Source organism: Coloeus monedula (assembly GCF_965178545.1).
Source record: "Coloeus monedula genome assembly, chromosome: 2".
NCBI classification, from domain to species: domain Eukaryota; kingdom Metazoa; phylum Chordata; class Aves; order Passeriformes; family Corvidae; genus Coloeus; species Coloeus monedula.
The window spans coordinates 16641335-16659129 of NC_138782.1; the positions used below are offsets into that span (position 1 = coordinate 16641335).

The 17795-nt window shown below is 37.1% G+C and overlaps 1 protein-coding gene across 10 annotated transcripts in view; it reads right to left on the bottom strand.

Annotated features, from left to right (window-relative positions):
* Positions 1-17795, bottom strand: part of CDC42BPA (CDC42 binding protein kinase alpha) — a gene marked incomplete at its 3' end in the record, with an annotated part of 184112 nt that overhangs the window by 41019 nt on the left and 125298 nt on the right. For 8 of the 10 annotated variants that reach the window (XM_082303113.1, XM_082303112.1, XM_082303111.1 and 5 more), the window contains 7 exons: positions 14435-14540; positions 12575-12699; positions 5619-5724; positions 5191-5339; positions 3968-4059; positions 1249-1325; positions 38-85 (listed from right to left, as the gene is read on the bottom strand). In XM_082303113.1, coding sequence (XP_082159239.1) covers positions 38-85; positions 1249-1325; positions 3968-4059; positions 5191-5339; positions 5619-5724; positions 12575-12699; positions 14435-14540 — 703 coding nt within the window. The remainder of the gene's footprint in view (positions 1-37; positions 86-1248; positions 1326-3967; positions 4060-5190; positions 5340-5618; positions 5725-12574; positions 12700-14434; positions 14541-17795) is intronic. The other 2 variants (XM_082303110.1, XM_082303108.1) reach the window with 1 other exon arrangement.

Here is a 17795-nt window from a genome sequence, read left to right on the forward strand (position 1 = left end):
TTACTGAGGGATTTACTGGGTTGAAAGTCAGACTTACGTCATCCATAAAATCAATCAATGAGGATGAAGAGGAGGAAAAGGAATCCTATTTTAATGAAAACAGCAGTAAAAGAAAAAGAGAGAGAGAGAAAGAGATGGATGAAGAAAACTGTTCAGTATAAATAAAAGTGCAAAAATAAAGAACTGTAAATAACCAGTGGCAGTAACAGTTACCTGAGTAAGTTTTCATTAATTGCCTTTCATGGACAATTAATTAATGTACTATCTGTAAAGAAACCAGTGTTTTCCCAGCATTTACTCAATAAAATAATATTCCTATAAGCCCAACAGGATTCTTATACTGGAAGTAACTTATAAGATAAATTATTACAAAGGAGATTTTAAAACTGTGTTAATAGTGAGGACTTCAGGAAAGAACAATGAATTAGTGAATACATAATAAAAAGAAAGAAAATTCTGGGACATCAGTAACAGCAGGGATTATGCTCTTTCATAGCTAAATGTGATGATCTTGTACTTGAATCAGGAAAAAAAGGGGCAAACTTTAGATTAATGCCTAGCTGTAAAGGTGGTGCCTTGTATTATCTGAATTCAGTTTGACCAATATTTCACCTCAGCAGTTCTTTCAAAAGAAAGATGATGCTTTGCTTACTGTTGATTAAAAAAGAAGATAATAAATGTATAGTATTGTTTCAATTTTTTCCTGCCAGGCTTTCTACCTACTCTGGTCCTTTGTCTAGAAGTGACAAATGTATTAAACAGATTCATTTTTAAAATAAAAGGATCTGTGGAGAGGAGATGAATAGCAATTATCTGGATTTTACAGATCTGTGTAAAATGAACAGAGGATGAAAACAACCTAATAAACAGTACCAGTGACTTCATGGGATACAATCAAGGATGATTTACGTATTTTTTTCTCATTTTTACCAAACCACTACCTGCTTTACTTAGCATTTTTCTGAATACAAAGAAAAGCCATTTGAACAACTATGCTTTTCATGTTCACTGCAAAATCAGGCAAATTTCTGCATTCAAGGTTTGAGAGAGAATTCACTGTGATTACAAGCATTCAAGAGAAGACAGCCAGCACTGTAAATGACAAGCAATTCTCACATATTATTATACACAGATATTATTGGGGTGATACAATAAAAATACAGGAGCAAACTCTCAGCAAATATGCACATAACCTACACACAACAACAGTTCCACTGACTAACAGAGCTAGAATAGCTGTGCACTTACTTCAAATTGATCCAGAGCAGAGGTAGGCGCATTCAAAAATGCCAAGAAAGAATTCTGTGAGTCTTGGTGCTTTACACCTAGAAAACAGCAGCAGGTTTTTAAGCTACAGAAAAAATGACCTTTTCATGGAGGACCTTCGCCTTGCTGAATCAGAGTTTTGAGTGTCCACCTGAAATACCTACATTTTTTGAAATAAGCTGCACATTTGGTTTGTTTTCCAGAGTTACGGATTTTTTTACCGGACAAGTGCATGTTTAATTAACCTTTCCCAAGCTAGGATGTGTGTGGTGTGAGTTCCATGTGAAAACAGGCTCTTTTTACCTGCCTGTTATGCAGCAGGCACTGGTTTCTAAGGTGCTCATGTCCATCTGCACCACACACCAATGCAGCAGGTGCCATCTCTGCTCTGCTCACACGTGGGACATCCCACCGAGCCCAGAGCAGCTGGAGCCAACAAAAACACTGCATTTCCCAATAAGATGGGTTCCTTGAGCCATGCTCTGGGCCTGTCTGCCACCTCTCCCTGCTGAGTGCCCAGCAGTAATACAATCCAGGGTGAAGCTTCAGATGTCTCTGTCACACCACAACATTTCAGTGATGCTCAGCCAGCTAGTGGAGCGGGAACACTGCATCCCCTGGAGCTGCAGAGGCTGGCACACCTTGGCTCTTTAACTTGCTCCAACTGGTATTTTTTTCCTTCTTCTTTCCTAATTCAAGTTGCTGTGTGGGTGTTCATACTTCACAGATGTGTACAAACTCTATTCTTCTCAATGCTATAAATACATTATATACACATATATACATGTATTTATGACGACCAGAGCCCGCAGGACTGTGTGCATCGCAAAAGAATGATGCTATCAGAAGTTATCTATTTCTTTTAAAAAATGTCAGTGTCTTCCTCTATTTAGCCATATCACCCTATATGCTCTAAATGCAACCCACAGTGAATGAAGTTACAAAGAACCCTTTCCTCTGTAAAATATAAATACACTGAAATCACAGTAAAATAGTAAAACCAATTTTCAAATTACCGACCACTTTGTGGAATACTTCCAGCAAACTTTAACCCACCTGTCTAAATTTCTGGAATATATTTATAAACAGAAAAGGATTAGGCGCTAATCCAAATAATCCCTTCCTAGAAATCAATTTCCACACACGGCAAGTTGCTCTACCACTGTACATTGACTACATTGGAATCTTCTATACAGTTCATGATTCAAACAGCAATGTATTTCTTCTTGTAAGAGAAAACCAAATCCAAAGATTATAACGATTTAGATTAAGGTGCATTTCTATCAGACTGTTTGACTAATTGCAGTAGAACATTACTAATGTAATTCTGTTAAAAAACATGACTAATGTTTCCTTGAACAGTACTTTTGTTTGCTTGTTTGTTTTCAGCCAAGAGTAAATGTTTATCTCACCAGAACAATAAGGTTTTAAATACTGGAAAAAATAGAGGGCAAAATATGAATTATAAATTCATAACATTATTTAACACGAAGGAAGATTTCATAAGTCAAGTAACCATGCATAATATTTAAGAAAGTTCAAGAACATATAAATGAAAGCGAAACACAACAAAGTATTTTTGCCTCTAAGGAGATGCTATCAGGAGCTTCTCTCCAAGTACTTGGAGAGAAGCATAATCCTGGTATCAGTGCTAAGCATCAAGACGAGGATGTATAAATTCCCTAAGTCTTATTTGCTACTTGGCACGATTTTTTAATGTTCTGTACAGGTGTGAGTTATTTTTACCAGTCAGTCAGCACTGGGAGGCCTATATACAGGAGATGAATGTAAACTATAATACTTTACTGACTGACCAGCCATTAAGCTGGAAAGGCTGAAAAATACTTGACATCCCAATGCAGCAATTGTTGCCAGGGTATTGAAATTCTGGACTTCACATAGCTCCCTACAGAAAATTAGGTAATTCCATTTGGCCTGAAAAATACTTCTTCCCATGTGACTCATAAGACACAAATACTAGAGCTACTACAGAAACTGCAAAAAATCAGCCAAATCATTAATCATCTCTTAATGAATTTTTTTTTCATTGCAGAATTACCAAAAAAGTCTCTTCTCCCAGCAACAGTGCAAAATAGTGTTGGACAGATGCAACAGAAATCCCAGAACATACTCTTAATACCACAGCAAAGCACTCATGACCACACTGCTCACTCTGTGGCTGCAAAGCCTATCAATTAAGTCATCCCAGAAACAAACAAATGCTAGGAATTCCTCTGCAGTTGTTTACTCTGTTTAGACAGGCCCAAAACACTCATAGGTGAACATTATGATCAGTATTGATGTCTAAACACCTTCACCCATCATAAAGGGGAAAAGGTGAGAAATATATCTATATTCTAACAGTAGAATAACATATAATAAAATAAAATATAATATATATTATTATAATATTATAATAATATATAATAATATATCTATATTTCTGGCAGTAAATCACCACACACAGGCCAAATAAAAACGATGCAGTCTCCACTCAAATAATACCTTACTGGTCAAAGGTCCCAACAAAACTGTACTTGTGTATTACAAGTATTACAAGTGCAAATGCAACTGCTGTGGGTACATCTTAACATGCAAGTGTTGTGCTCACATGTTGGTATCATGTTTCAAGGTGACACTTGGTTGATAAGATGTACCCACCAATGTGACACACTATTTACTTGGATATCAGTTGCCATACCCTTTTCTGATCTAAGCTCTTCTGTCTCCTTTTTCAGCCTTTCGATGTCTGCCAAAAGCTCCATGTTCTTCTTCTCAGATTCTTGCAATTTACTTCAAAAGAACACAAAAAATGTATGTAAATATTGAGAACCCATGATACAAGTCACTCTTGTTCCTAATGTCTTCAAATACCAGAATAAATCTATTGGGACCTGTATAGTTTACAGAAAAAAAGCAATTTATCTCTTAAATAGGTTCATGTTTTTCATGTTTCTAATTTCTAAGTAATTGTGTGAGCTTGCATCCTGTGAATGGGAAAAAAAAGACTGTACGTATTTTTATGTTTTAAAAAGTCCTGTTTTTCAATAAAATTTATTTGTTAATCAAGTACCTGTGATACTAACAGATTCAGTTGAAGTATTTTTTTTCTCAGTTCCTTTACAGTTGGTTGTTTCAGTGCTTTCTGACTCACAGATGAGAGGTAACACTACTCTGCAATTTGAGCACATTTCTCATTCTTGCCTGTCAAACTGGCTCTCCTGTTCTTACACGATCTCCAGTGCTGCCTATCATCACATTACTTGGCCTGAAAAACATTCAAGGTAGGTGAACCAGATGTTCCCATTTTACAGGTAACATACTTGAACTTTAGCTCTATCCTACTGCTTTCCTAAAGCTGCAAAACACACCAGTGCTCTGAGCTAGGGTGCAGCTGGATGCCTAGAAAAATGGAACCACTTCCTACCCAACCCCCTGTTTCAGGCATTCACCCAACTCAGAATAAGTTCTGTTGTGGGGGTGGTGAGGTAGAAGTGAGAAAGAGAGAGGTCTGAGGAAGGAATAAAAAAATTCATACTAGTCCATAAGCATTATTACTTCTTACTGTGCAAATCACTGATTTTAGTCAGCTAACCCAATGCAGTTTCAGCAGAATACAAAAGAATGTGTTCTAAGACACAAACTCATACTCTCTATTTGGACTTGTTATCACAACTAGGAGAGACCACATTATTAAAGAGAAAGTGTTCCCTCTGAAAGTCTTCAAGACTTCAACTTTCCCCAGTAAGTGTTCAGCCGTTCAAACAATGAAGGGAGATGTAGGTTTTTTTCTCATCTGGGTGTATGAAACTGGCATATCATTCATGATCAAATTTCGACAGACAAGGTAGATAAAAGTAATGATTTGATGACATTTCCTGGGTGGTATCAAAGTAAATTTGCATCAGAACAATTCCATCTTACCACTCTGTAGAGATACAGGAAGCTTTGACTTTGTTCAGCTCATCCTGAATAGCCTGTTTGGCTCGGATTTCAGCATCAAGAGCAGACTGGAGCTCCAGCCTTGCAGACATATCCAGCTTTGCAAAGCGTCGCATCTTCCAGGGCATGTCCTAGGAAAGAATCAAAAAATGGAGCGGAAAGGGTAAGAGGAAAGGAAGCTGAAAATGAGGAATGTAACTAACTTCAACAACTGCATTTCTCAGCCTATTATGTCCTTAACATAGGAGATTGGTATTGGGTATTCAGTTATTCAGAAGGGAAGTTCTAGGAAAGTTTAACTTTTGATTAACATAGACTCTAACAGACAAATTATTGCTGCAGCTGAAACTATCCAATCAGTGGGTTTTTCAAAAAAAAACCCCTTCTGACATATAGAAGTAAAGTCTTACTGTAGCTCTAGCACCCAAACTGGAGTTCCTCAGGGCTTCCAGCTCTTCTGTCATTTTAGAGGCCAAGGCTTGAAGATAACCTCGAGCATCTTTTTCATCGCTTACCCTAAACAATTACATTAGAAAAAATAAGATGTTTTAACCAAAGAATTTAAAGAAAAACAGAAGTCCCTCCAACAAGCTAACAACCAGAAACAGATAAATACAGAATACAAAAAGAGTCATAAAACATAAGGAGAAAAACAACAAAAGCCCAAACAGAAAACCACACAGAACTAATTCTTTGCTGCTTTGTGGAGTTTCATTAAACAATATGCATCACTAAGACAAGGAATGAAAATTTAAGAACTACCTATCAGCTACCTGAAATTGAGACTGTGAGAATGAAATCTTTCAACCTATTTTTAGGGAGCAAATTAAGACAAAATTCACAACCAATAATTAACAATTCAATTGTCCAGATAATATTGGAACTCATGGTTAACTTTACTGTACCAAGTGACTATGAGAACTAGCAGTTAAACAGTGAGTCTACTTCAAGAAGTGCTAATTAAACAGGGAGAGTCTACTTCTAATGTTATTAAACAGCACAAGCCAGAAGAGGCTGTCTCATCCACCGAGCTTGTTTTCTATCCAGACATGTTTTCTGGGTGTAAAGACAACAAGGAGGAGACATGCCTGTTTCTCAGATTCTTTGATCATCAGTTACAAAGAAAGAACAACAACTTTCTGTGATTAATCACAGCAGAGGTTCTTTCTTCACATTGCCTCAGGTGTTAACATGTAAAGAAAGTTGCTAAAAAATTAACTGACTGAAACGAAGTAACTTATGAAAAACCTAAAACAAACAAACAGAAGAAAACCCAACATCACCACGCCCACCCTATTTCCTCACATGCCTGGCTCTGAACATCTTCATTTTGCCCACAGAAGAGCAGTATCAGGTCTGCAAGGTCTTTATTTAAGTCCCCAAGCTGCCTCAGAGACCAGCATGGTAATACCACAGCTTGATCACAGCTAAGTCTATCAACACCAAACACTGAAATGTTTAGGATCTGCTCTAAGTACTGAACATCAAACAGTTTTAAATAAAATGTAAGAAAGTGGGAAAACATTTTTTCTGTTTCATGAGAATTAACTTATCCTTGCTTCCTGATCTTTAAAAGTAACTCTAAGCCTAAGTATGTTGGACTAGAGAAGAGAGTTCTCCAGATGGTTGATTTTGTCTTACAGTGACCTTCCAGCAGGAAGTGTTTCCCCCTTCGTGCCTATAGGCAATGTAAGTTTTTCTGGTTGATACTGTGGGGTTCATACACACATGGAAATGGTGCTACTTGCAAGTTTAGCATTAATTATAAAAGTAAAAGTTTCAACACAGATTTATAGATAGTTGCCAGGAGGCAAGAAAGACATCTCTGAACTGTCATGGGCAAGGGAGGAACTGAAGAGCTTTCCCACAGTGGCCTTAAGGCACAATCACATTGTGAAAGCCACGGGCTAAATATCTGCAGGCTGTGGTGACTTTTGGGTGTGCAGTTTAAGGTTTATTTAAGGAAGACAGATTGCTGTAATACAGAGGAGGCAAAAGCAAAATTAGTAACCATTTTCCACAAATCTCACACCCAGGATGAAAAAGTAAACGTTTATTGGGCTTTCTCTTCATTGTCTCCTGCTTATAATTTAGTTCAAGAGGTGGGGAGGAATCTAAGAAAACCTTGCATGTCCTGACTATTAGAGTCATGAGAGTTTTTATATTAATGAGTCACTGTTTTTCTCAAGGTGCATCAAAACTCCATGCAAGCAGCATTCCAACTTCTTTTCCCATAACATTCTGGATGACACATTTTGACAACCAGATACAGGTAATCTGAGCCTACACAAACCACTGTGTCTACAACAGTGGGCAAAAGATGTGAGAAGTAGTTAAAGATGCTTCTTGGGGGTAGTGAGCGCATGATTAAATACACTGCAAAAAGAAAAACGTTAAAGTAAGAATAAAAAGAACGTTGAGGCTCTCAAGGTGAGAGTAAGTCTTCCTGATGTATGAGAAGGGAAAGAGATTTAGGAATCAGCATTTAATTTTCTCTATTTTTAATGACATGTAAAATCTTTGCAGAAAAAAAGGGGTCCAATTACTATGCCCATTTTTATGATGCCACATCCTTCCTGATGGAAGGCGAGGAAACACTTCAGTTACTTGGTTTATAATGCACAGAACCCTCAAGCTCTAAATGCTGAAAAGCTGCACATGCAAAAACCTAAGAGAGATGTTCCACAGACATGTAGAAATCTAGAAAATGAAAACATAAAGTAAATTTTTACAACTATCTGTACTGAATTCAAGGGGAACTCCTCAGGCTCTAGAAGACAGTAAATTAAAGCAGTAAAATTTGGAGCCGAGGTGGTTTTGTTGTCCACTAGATGGCAAAATTCTCTCAGTAATGACATACGTTGATTAAGCGTTACGTGGACCCAAGAGCTCTTGGAGCTTTATTATTTGTTATTGTTTTGCTGAGGTTTTTCCATTTGGTTGGCTTAAAAAAATAAAAATTAAAGAAAAAAAGAGCAAGAATGGCAAAGTAACTCCTGCTAATGTTGCTCTCCTTGTCCTCATTCTGATGGTGAGCCCTGACAAGCACAGCAAGAGACCTGAGGAAGGGAAGTTCTTCAGGTTCCACCCAGTCACTTCGTTCTTTACTGAAAATTTAGATTAACTGTTCTGTTTTCAGATATAATTGCCCTCGCAAGCTTAGTTCATCAATGCAAAGAACCCAGAAGAGCAATATGGTACAAGTTCCTGTAAAATTAAATTTGACCTTTTGGTTGGAGCCAACATCATGACAACCTTCACATAACCACTGGCTGCCATCCGTATGGTGTTTGTCAGGATGCTCAGTGGGTCTCCAGCTGGGATACTTTACAATACAAAATGGACCCAGAGGACCAAAGAATTTTGCTCAACAGAAGTGGTCTTAAAGCCCTGGGGTCTTACACCAAGCTCTGTTTAACCTGATTTAAAAACCCCAAGGAAATCTGAGAGTCATGACTCCTCTAGTCTCTTGGTGCTTTCAAATTTCTGTTGTCGTCCCAGTATGCTCAAAGTCTCTAACCTCATTTTTAATTTTTCCCCTGCTGTCTCCAATAAAACCTGTTTTTTAAAAATATTTCTCTAAAAATTTTTACCACTTCCTTCTGCTCCCGAGCCCTGAAATTTCACCCCACCCTCCAGAACTTCTATTTTAGAGATAATTAACTTCTGACTATTCTTACTTCAAATACAGCACATCTCAGAATTTTACATGTTTTGAGTTTCTTAACAGTTCAACATGCATAGAATTTTTGCTATTTTTTTTTCAAAATTTGTGTGTGCTTTTTTTTCTGAGAGCAAACAGATTTTAAAACAACAAAAAAAAACCCCAACCCAAATTTCGGGGCTTCTTTAGGTTTGATTTAGTTTACAAGTGTTTGGAGGGGGTAGTTGGTACTTTTTTTTTTTTTTTGTGGTTTTGTCTTGGGGTTTTTTCCAATGAAATCAATTGAGAGAAAATCAACAATAGTAAAAAAAAAAAAATCTGGCTGGTAAGTAAAATATGAACTGAATATTCTGGTAAACAACAGTGAGAGCTTCTGGCCAGGCTGAATCTAAGCCTAACATCCATTCTATAGGTAAAACAGGTAGGATTCAGCTCATCCACATAAACGTACTCAACAATACAGAATTATCCACCTGAATGAGTTGGGCAGGCTTTCTTTTCAACCTGTGGTGAGAAAAACAGACTTCTAGAGTACTAGTCATGGGACTTATTGAGTTTTCTACTTTAGGACTTGTACAACTAGGTTACATTAATCCCTCCCAAATTAAGGTTCTTGCCAAGTACGCTGGGAATCACTACCAAGATTTCCAGTGACCTCCTTTCTGCACAGCACAGAAATATGGTACCACGGCTATTTAAAATATTCCTTTTTAAAGTGACTGCATTAACCTCCAGTGCAATTAATCTCTTTCCCATCTCCCATAGGAAAATTTATAGCTGACTATAAAAGCCTCAGTATTTCTTACTCTTGTCAAGGAATGATGAGTGATTTGGCTAATATAAACTCGTCAATATAATAGCTCCATTAAGGCTGAATGATCCATGAGGGTCTGTTGAGTCCACAACAGAATTTGCAGTGAAAGTTTGATTCAAATGTTTATATTAAAATATTGCCTTGTTTATGGTATCTTGAGATAACAACAGCAAGATTAAAAGGCTTTCGTACATTATCCCTAAAGAAGATGCAATAAAGCAGAGTAGAAGAGCAGGGAAAGACTAGAGGAACATGATAAGCCACTGAAATTACTCACAAGTTATAAAATCTGTGAGAAACAGCAATTTAGAAGGGTTGCAGGAATCATGAAGAAAGTGACAAATCTTAACCATCCAAAGTACGAATTTGAAGAGATTTCTTGAGAGGTATCCATTAGATGGCAAAGCACTTAAAAGAATTTAGGGACTTCTTGGGCTTGTGTTACTCAAAACAGGGCTAGAACAAGTCCCTTGAACAGGCCTCTGAGCAAACTGTTTACGAATCCAGTAACTATCCTTCCTGGATCCTGCCTCCTATCCTTCCTGGATAATGGTACAAAAAGGACACAGCAGTGTTTAAGAGGTGGAAATAATGCACCCAAAATATGTATTTTAATGTAATATTGTATGAGAAATCTGTAAAGTTTTGAAGAGGGAACCCACAAAGTCTCCCCTACTTAGCTAGCTCCAAGGCATTCCATTGTCACACTGAAGATTTAGGTACAGATTTAAACTGCATGCTCTTCTGACAAAAACACAGTCTTGTGACTGATTAAATAAGACTAGTTTTCTCCAAAATTAGGTGTGGATTTTTTTCTTTTAAAATATTTATCATTATAATGGATGCTTTAATACTTCATATAGCCATGTTCCCCAGCGAAGAGCCTAGTTTCAGTATGCAGTGCTGAATTCTAAGAACATCAGATGGACATGAGCAGATTATCTGGGTACCACATGGAAAAATCTAAACATAACAAGAAAAAAATGTGACCTAAGATAAGGCCTCACATAGCTGAAAAAATTTTAACATAAGCAGAGAAAAGTATGGAGGGAAAACTGAGATGTGTTTAGTGATGAAAAACTGGAACCAAGCCAGACTTTTTAGATTCCCTTAATGTTTGCCCTAGTACTTCTGTTTTCTCCTTTTCGCATAATTCTTTAATTTTTATTTCTGTACTATTTAGAAGACACTATATTATCATAAGGGATCAGTAAAATAGTGTCTGTTATTCAGAAAGTTAGTCTTGCATGTTCCAGATCTTTTTTTACTAAGTATCGTCAGAGATAACAAAAAACTCAAGGCCAAACCATTTTACTCTTTACAGTGACATCCCTAACATGAAAAATGCTTTATCATTTGCCTGAACCACATCAGTAATACATCTTAAAATATTAAACACTCTCATAAAAGTAAAGGAGAAGGTACATTCTTAATGGCTGTTGGTACATTTTTACATCATGTTAAGTGGAACAATCCACATTTAATTCTGATTTGTCTTTTCCTACAACTGGCAAGTTTTATGACTGTTTTCACATGTAAATCTGAAAAATTGTGCTTGATTACCTTGGTGCATTATGACAGATAAGCACGACCTTAAAGCAATAAGGAGTGTGAAATTATAGACTTGTCTCACTTGTTACCTTGATTTTTTTTCTGAATGAACATTTCCAATTGGCCAGAAATTAAAAGCTGTTTAAATTAACAGTTAATTAACAGTTTTAAATTTCTGTGACTCGGGTTGTCCACTACTATCACCGGTATGAGAGACAAAATTTAAAAGAACACACAAAAAGTGGACCCTTTAAATTTTTTTACTTCTGCTACAAATACAATGCCTTGAGACACAATGGACTTCATAACACAGATCAGCATTACATAATTTTATGCAACAAACATGGTTTAAAACACACAGGAAACCTGGGGGATGGCCCTTATGCCTTGTTATGTGTTCACATGGCACTATTCAAAAGCCAAACTTCCCTATAGGTGGACAATGAAATTGAACTAACATTACAACAATACCAAAATAGGTTTCTCTAAAACAATGTTTCCCGTTTTTGCCTGGACACAACAGGTTCAACTTTTTCACTAACATGAGATAGGAAAAACAGGGGGAGGGAATAATCAATTAGTAACAGAAAAATATTAGCATATCATGATGAAGTCTTCCTAGAAGTGGATGATCTGTAAAATAAAATATCTGAATGCAAACTGGTTTTGTAGATGTGAAACACTGCAGTGGACCATTAAAGGCGAGGGGAGATAAGCAGGCATGAATGGAAAAAAAAAAGATAGATGAAAAACTTAGAATACACAATCTTTTTCTCTTAATAGTTTCAACCTTTTTTCTTGTTCTTAATTTACTAGAATTGGACAGAAGACTCTAGAAAGACAACATCATTATTTAGCAGAAGTACCATTAGAAACATGACTTGACTGGCTTTGTGGTAGTCTCAAATACTCTCCTTGTAAAAAATCACATAAAAGTTGCACTGTATTTGTTCCATTCTGCCACATGCCAAGCAGATGAAGGAAATTATTGCCGAGACACACTCAGCCACTACTTTTCCCAGGCTTGCTCCCTCTCAGAGGCGTGAGCACACGATTCCTTTCAGCATTCTTCCATACCCACAAGCCACACCCAATGACCATGATTCTCCTGCACTTTGAAAAGCTCTGTTTGGTGAGACACTTTCACTCTTAAGGAGGAACACAGTTTTCTGGATTTGTATATTACCACCATCTCAGCCAAAACCCCAGCAGAATCCCAGACGGGTGTGAGGTTTCACCTCAGCACTCCCAAGTGCCATGTGCAAAGACAAAAACTCAGCACCAGCCCCACCACATACTGAGGGGATTCTGCAATGCCATGAGAGCAGAGTACTCACCACTGGATGATCTCAGTGATTTGGGCCTCCCAGTGAGCCACAGACTCCTTCTTATCAGCCAGGTCTCTCATCTCTTCCTCCAGCTGCCGATTATTCATACTCAGTCTCTCAAACATGGTGGTGAGCTGAAGGAGAATTTAAACAACTCGTTAGAAGTATAAACTGCTGTGACTCCATCTCTGTGCAGACTCAAAACCACATGTTCCCCTCTCCCACACCTTGCATCTGCTTTAGAAATTGGTACTGGCCATCACAATAAACACCTTGTAACAATAAAAGCCAGAATCTCTTCCTATGTATGACCTTAGCTGTACTGAAAAGCCACTTTTAAGGACTTGAACTACATTTTTACTCTACCAAATTAATGAGTTTTCTGAGAATTAGTCTCCAAATACCTCTACAACTCTTAGAAGGTTTCTGCTTTGCACCATACAGGTGTGGAATGTTCTGTATAGAAAAATCTGTACTAGAAGAGCAAAGCAAAGGCATAAAAATTGTTACAGCTCAGATAAGACTGCTGAACCCTCTTCCTTGTTTAGTAACCATGGAGAGAGAGACTGAACAGATACAGGCATGAGACAGTCCTGAGATTCTCCAGGTGTCTCATATTCCCTTATTTTTCATTTTACTTACTTGTAGACAGGGAAATTGAAATTAAATGCACATCTCTAAGTACAATATGTTATACCTAGCAATTAACCTCTCTCATTCAAATAGCTGCCATTCATACAGGCACATTCTGGAAGACAAAAGCCACAGCTAACCCGAGCCGGTATTGGGAACTAAACCTTCATTATGTTAAATTATTATTCAGAAAGTCAAATTGGAATCAGAGACCAGACAGACTTTAGAGGAAGGCCTGCTTAGGAGAATGAATCTCAGGTGAAAGGCTTCTTTTAGTACTGAAATATATTAACAATTCAAAATGATAAAAGAATGGCCAATTTAAAACTGTCTTGCTTTTTACTCCAAATATGAATAACTCCACACCCTATTTATCATTTAAATGGGCTTATAATTTAAATATGCCTACTTATTATATGTCATTTGACAAGAAAAATACAAAGCTAATGGTGGGGAGAGAGAAAGCAGAAAAACTATCAAAGTGAGTAGGCTTTCTTAGTTTTCTTGGACTAAGCCTACACATAGGCATACATATTGTGTGTCTTACACTGGTATGAAAATATACTTTAATTTGAGCACAGACATGCAAACATGCTTACTTTGAAGAACATTGTACTTTCATCATATTTTTAGAAAATCTAATGCATTACAAGAAGAATAGACAAGTTTAGCAAGACTTGGATAATGCACAATGAAATTGAATAACCTGTCAAAATGAACAATAAAGAGACAATCTAAATGCACGAATCGTAATTATTACTTGCTCAACACACTTCAGTTAATATGCCTTATCATTTGTATTTTTTTAATATCTCAAAGCAACACTTAATCTCAAAGGGTAGGAGGGGCCCTGGTATTTCAAACGATTGACATGCAAATGTATTCTAAGTAATCACATCATTAACTGTGTGTTTTTATACTTGGGTCACACAATGAAATAGTCCTTCTTTTTTGGCTTACAGTGTTGTCTAGAATTAATCTTACCAAAATTAAGACCATCTAATTCCATTCCCACACATAAATACTCATATATGCACATATATATGCACATGCCTTCTCAAGTTCAGATGCATGTAGACACTCTATTCATATCTAATATTAATCACCAATTTTTTGTGTAACATCAATTTCTACTTTCACTTAAAAGGCAGTTATAACCAATGCAGCTCCATATTGTCCAATTTGTACATAGCATACACTAGTTGTAAATTCAGGGCTTAACTAATCAGCACTCACCTTATCAAGTTCATTTGTAAGTTTTTTGTTTTCCTCTGTCAGCAGAATCTTTTCTCGTTCATACTTTTGTTTGAACTCTGTTTCAAATTCCTCTCTTTCACTTTGGCTAAGAAATAAAGTGAAGTAGAATTAGAAAGTTTTCTATTCTAACTCACCCCATTATTCACTTAAACACAAAGAGATCAATGCACACGCATGTTGGAGGGAAGTACTACAGTGATAACAACACAGCCTATTAAAACTAAGCCATTTAATATACCACCATCTTAGGACTACAAGACAGCCTGTTAAATTTTTGAATTAGACAGTGCAGAATCCTTCAGTACAAAACTAATAGAGCTCCACCGAGCCAACGTTTATTAACCCACTTACACAAATTTTATTCTTCAGATGTATCTTTTGAACACTGAGCAGCTGTAATCCTGCAGACCAAAGTGCATGTCCATATTGTAAAATGCTCAGGGTACATTCTCAGCTCACATGAACATTATTTTAACACACACACTTCTGTAACTCCAAGTTTCACACAGAATAACAGGCAAAAATGACCACACACGAAACCAGAGCATACAGAAGCTAAATTAGAGCACTTGGGGCTGGGTCTCTGATGAGCACAGCTTGTATGGGCTAGTCTTTGGGCAATTCAGAAAAGCCAGAAGACACATGTGAACTGTTAATTCAGGTGTCATGCCTTCACTATGAGCAAAAAGTGGATGGATAACTTTTACATTCCTAATATCACCGGATTCTAAAGCAAGTTTGGACCATTCTTTCTGAAAAAGTTTCACAGTAGCTGTTTCCCCCAAACCTTCCCTTCTCCCATGGATGTTTCTCAGTAGAGGAGAACCCCTGGTTGATCCTGCTCAATATCAGCTTCGATCTTGCACAATGGATGTGAGAACCTGAAAACAAATGAAGCTGCAGGCCCTCTGTTTGCCAAAAAACCCCATGGAATTTCCTTCAAGTGGTGCACAGTAATGTTATAGATGTGGAACTCCCACCTTGTATCTACTGTTTTCAGATTCACTAGCCTTGCATCTTGTATTCACCTTTTCACCAATTATTTGGGTCACTGGCACAAAGTTCATCAGCAGGTTGATGGAACTATCCTGTAAGTGCCACAGATACAGAAATATCCACTCAGCAAATACCACTGTCCAGTCTGAAAAGACTTGAAAAAGTGCCCAGTATTAAAGGTTAACTCTGTAAAAATAAAATCCAGGGGAAGCCTTGTCTTGAGCACTGCAATTGTTTTTCTAGATACTGATCAGAATTTTGCACAATGCAAAGATAAAATACATTCTTGCTGCTTTTTCTGAGATACAGAACTACTAAAGCTTTGCCAAATTGAGGGAACACCCTTCAAAGATGAGAAATGTCAGTGGTTACAGCGAACCCAGTTAAGAGTAATGCTGGTTTGAATTTCCTACTCTTAATTTGAAATTCATTTAGTGCTTCAACCACTCTTTGAAATCTAGTACATGTTAGACTCATGGTGAAATTCTATGTTGCTAGGCATCCTTTGAAACATAACACTTCATCCTAGTAAAGTTATATACTATCTCACTGTTTAAATGCCAAGTTTGAAATTCACCACCACTCCTTTTTTGTATCAACAGATTCCATGCATATGATCAGCTGTGTAGGGAAAAGGCAGGAAGAGATTAAAGCATTGGCTGTCACAGGAATTAGTAACAGGTCCTGCTTCTGTTTTCAAGGAGTAGATTCAAAGCTAATTTTGCAGATAGAAGACCAAACTAATTTTTAATGAATTTCTTTTACGCAGCTTTCATGGCTTTGTTGAGGAATTTTTAATTCCGTTTTGTCTTAGATTTATTCCTATAAGGCTTTAGGGCTCAAAGCAGCCGTAAATGGTGGTGGATTACAGAAGTTATGGACTAGTGAAAGAGCCCAACATATTTGTAATTTTCTGTATTTTACATTCTTAATTCAGCCGGTGATTGTCATTACCCCAGTCAGTCAGACTACTACAGTATAATACAGAAATGAAGATAAATTTGAAACAGAGGAGAATGTGTGTGTAATCCATCACACCCAAACAGCGACTCTGTAAACTACAGAACTGTGACAGACTCCATAGGTGTACCTAGGACAGCCAGCAAGATCAAAATAATGCTTTTGCTTTGAAGCCTGGCATCCTCCTCTCCCATCAAACTTCTCTCATCTAACGTTTAGCTAGGTGTCTGCTCTTCAAGTTAAGAAATCATACACAACCCGCCTTTCTTTTTATCAGTAAAACTGCAGCAAACCACATGCAAGCAATGTGAAATACTACTTTATGGTATCACTTTGTCATTCCAGCTCCTTATTGCATCTGTACAAAGTGGCCAAATATTTTATCTTACTGCTTTGAAACCTAGAAAAATAGACCTGAAACAAACACCAGCCCCCAGGCTTCTTTATATCACACAATTTAAAACCAGCAAATGCTGTTCTATAAAGCTCTCTGCTTTATAAATCCATCATGAAATGACAGGCCTGAAAGAAATTTCCACAAATGTGATTTATTTTACACAGTTTCTTGCATCTTCTTCTGAAATATTTCCTAATGACAATTCTAAGAAATGGAATCTCATGTTACACAGATCACTGGCCTGATACTGTGTTCCTATGCTTCCACCTTTAACAGCATGCATGTTATGAGACTTCAGCAAAGGGCAATCATTTTGTACAGGAAGGTAGTTTCTCTCCCCTGAAGACTTATGTTTTTGAAATAGCAGAAGTTAGAAAGCTTAAAATTGAAGCAAACGAAGAAAAATATCCATTTAAAAAATCCAAACCAGAAACCACCAACATGCAAGTTACACAGAAATCTACATACAGATTTTGTCAAAGCTCTTATTGATCCTTGTTTAGAATAACCTATGTAATTCACTCAGATTACAAAGTAATACAACCACATCCTCTTACCAAGATCTTTTTAAATATGCACTGAAAATTACTTTTAGACTACTAAAATATTTTTGCCAAACTGTAAAAGCATACTTCAACTCCACACCCACCCCAAGCCTATTGTTGAAATAATTCCACTTATTTCAGCACAAAGCCTCCAGGTGCTTCCTTTTCAGTGCTTATACTGAACACCTCTCTACTGGAAGACTCACAAAAAGCTTTTCATGCCTGACTACAAAGGTAAAAACAATATGCATAAGCAGAAACAGAAAATCTATGTTCTTTTAAGGAAAGCTACCAACTATTGAGTAGCAACAGCATTTCCTGCATTCCCAATGCTTGAGCTTCCCTTCAAAATTGCAGAAGTCAAACTACAGCACAATTTGAACGGTGGATTCTGCCTTTCTGTGCAGTCCTAACACTTGCATGAGATTCTGCAGATTTGTTT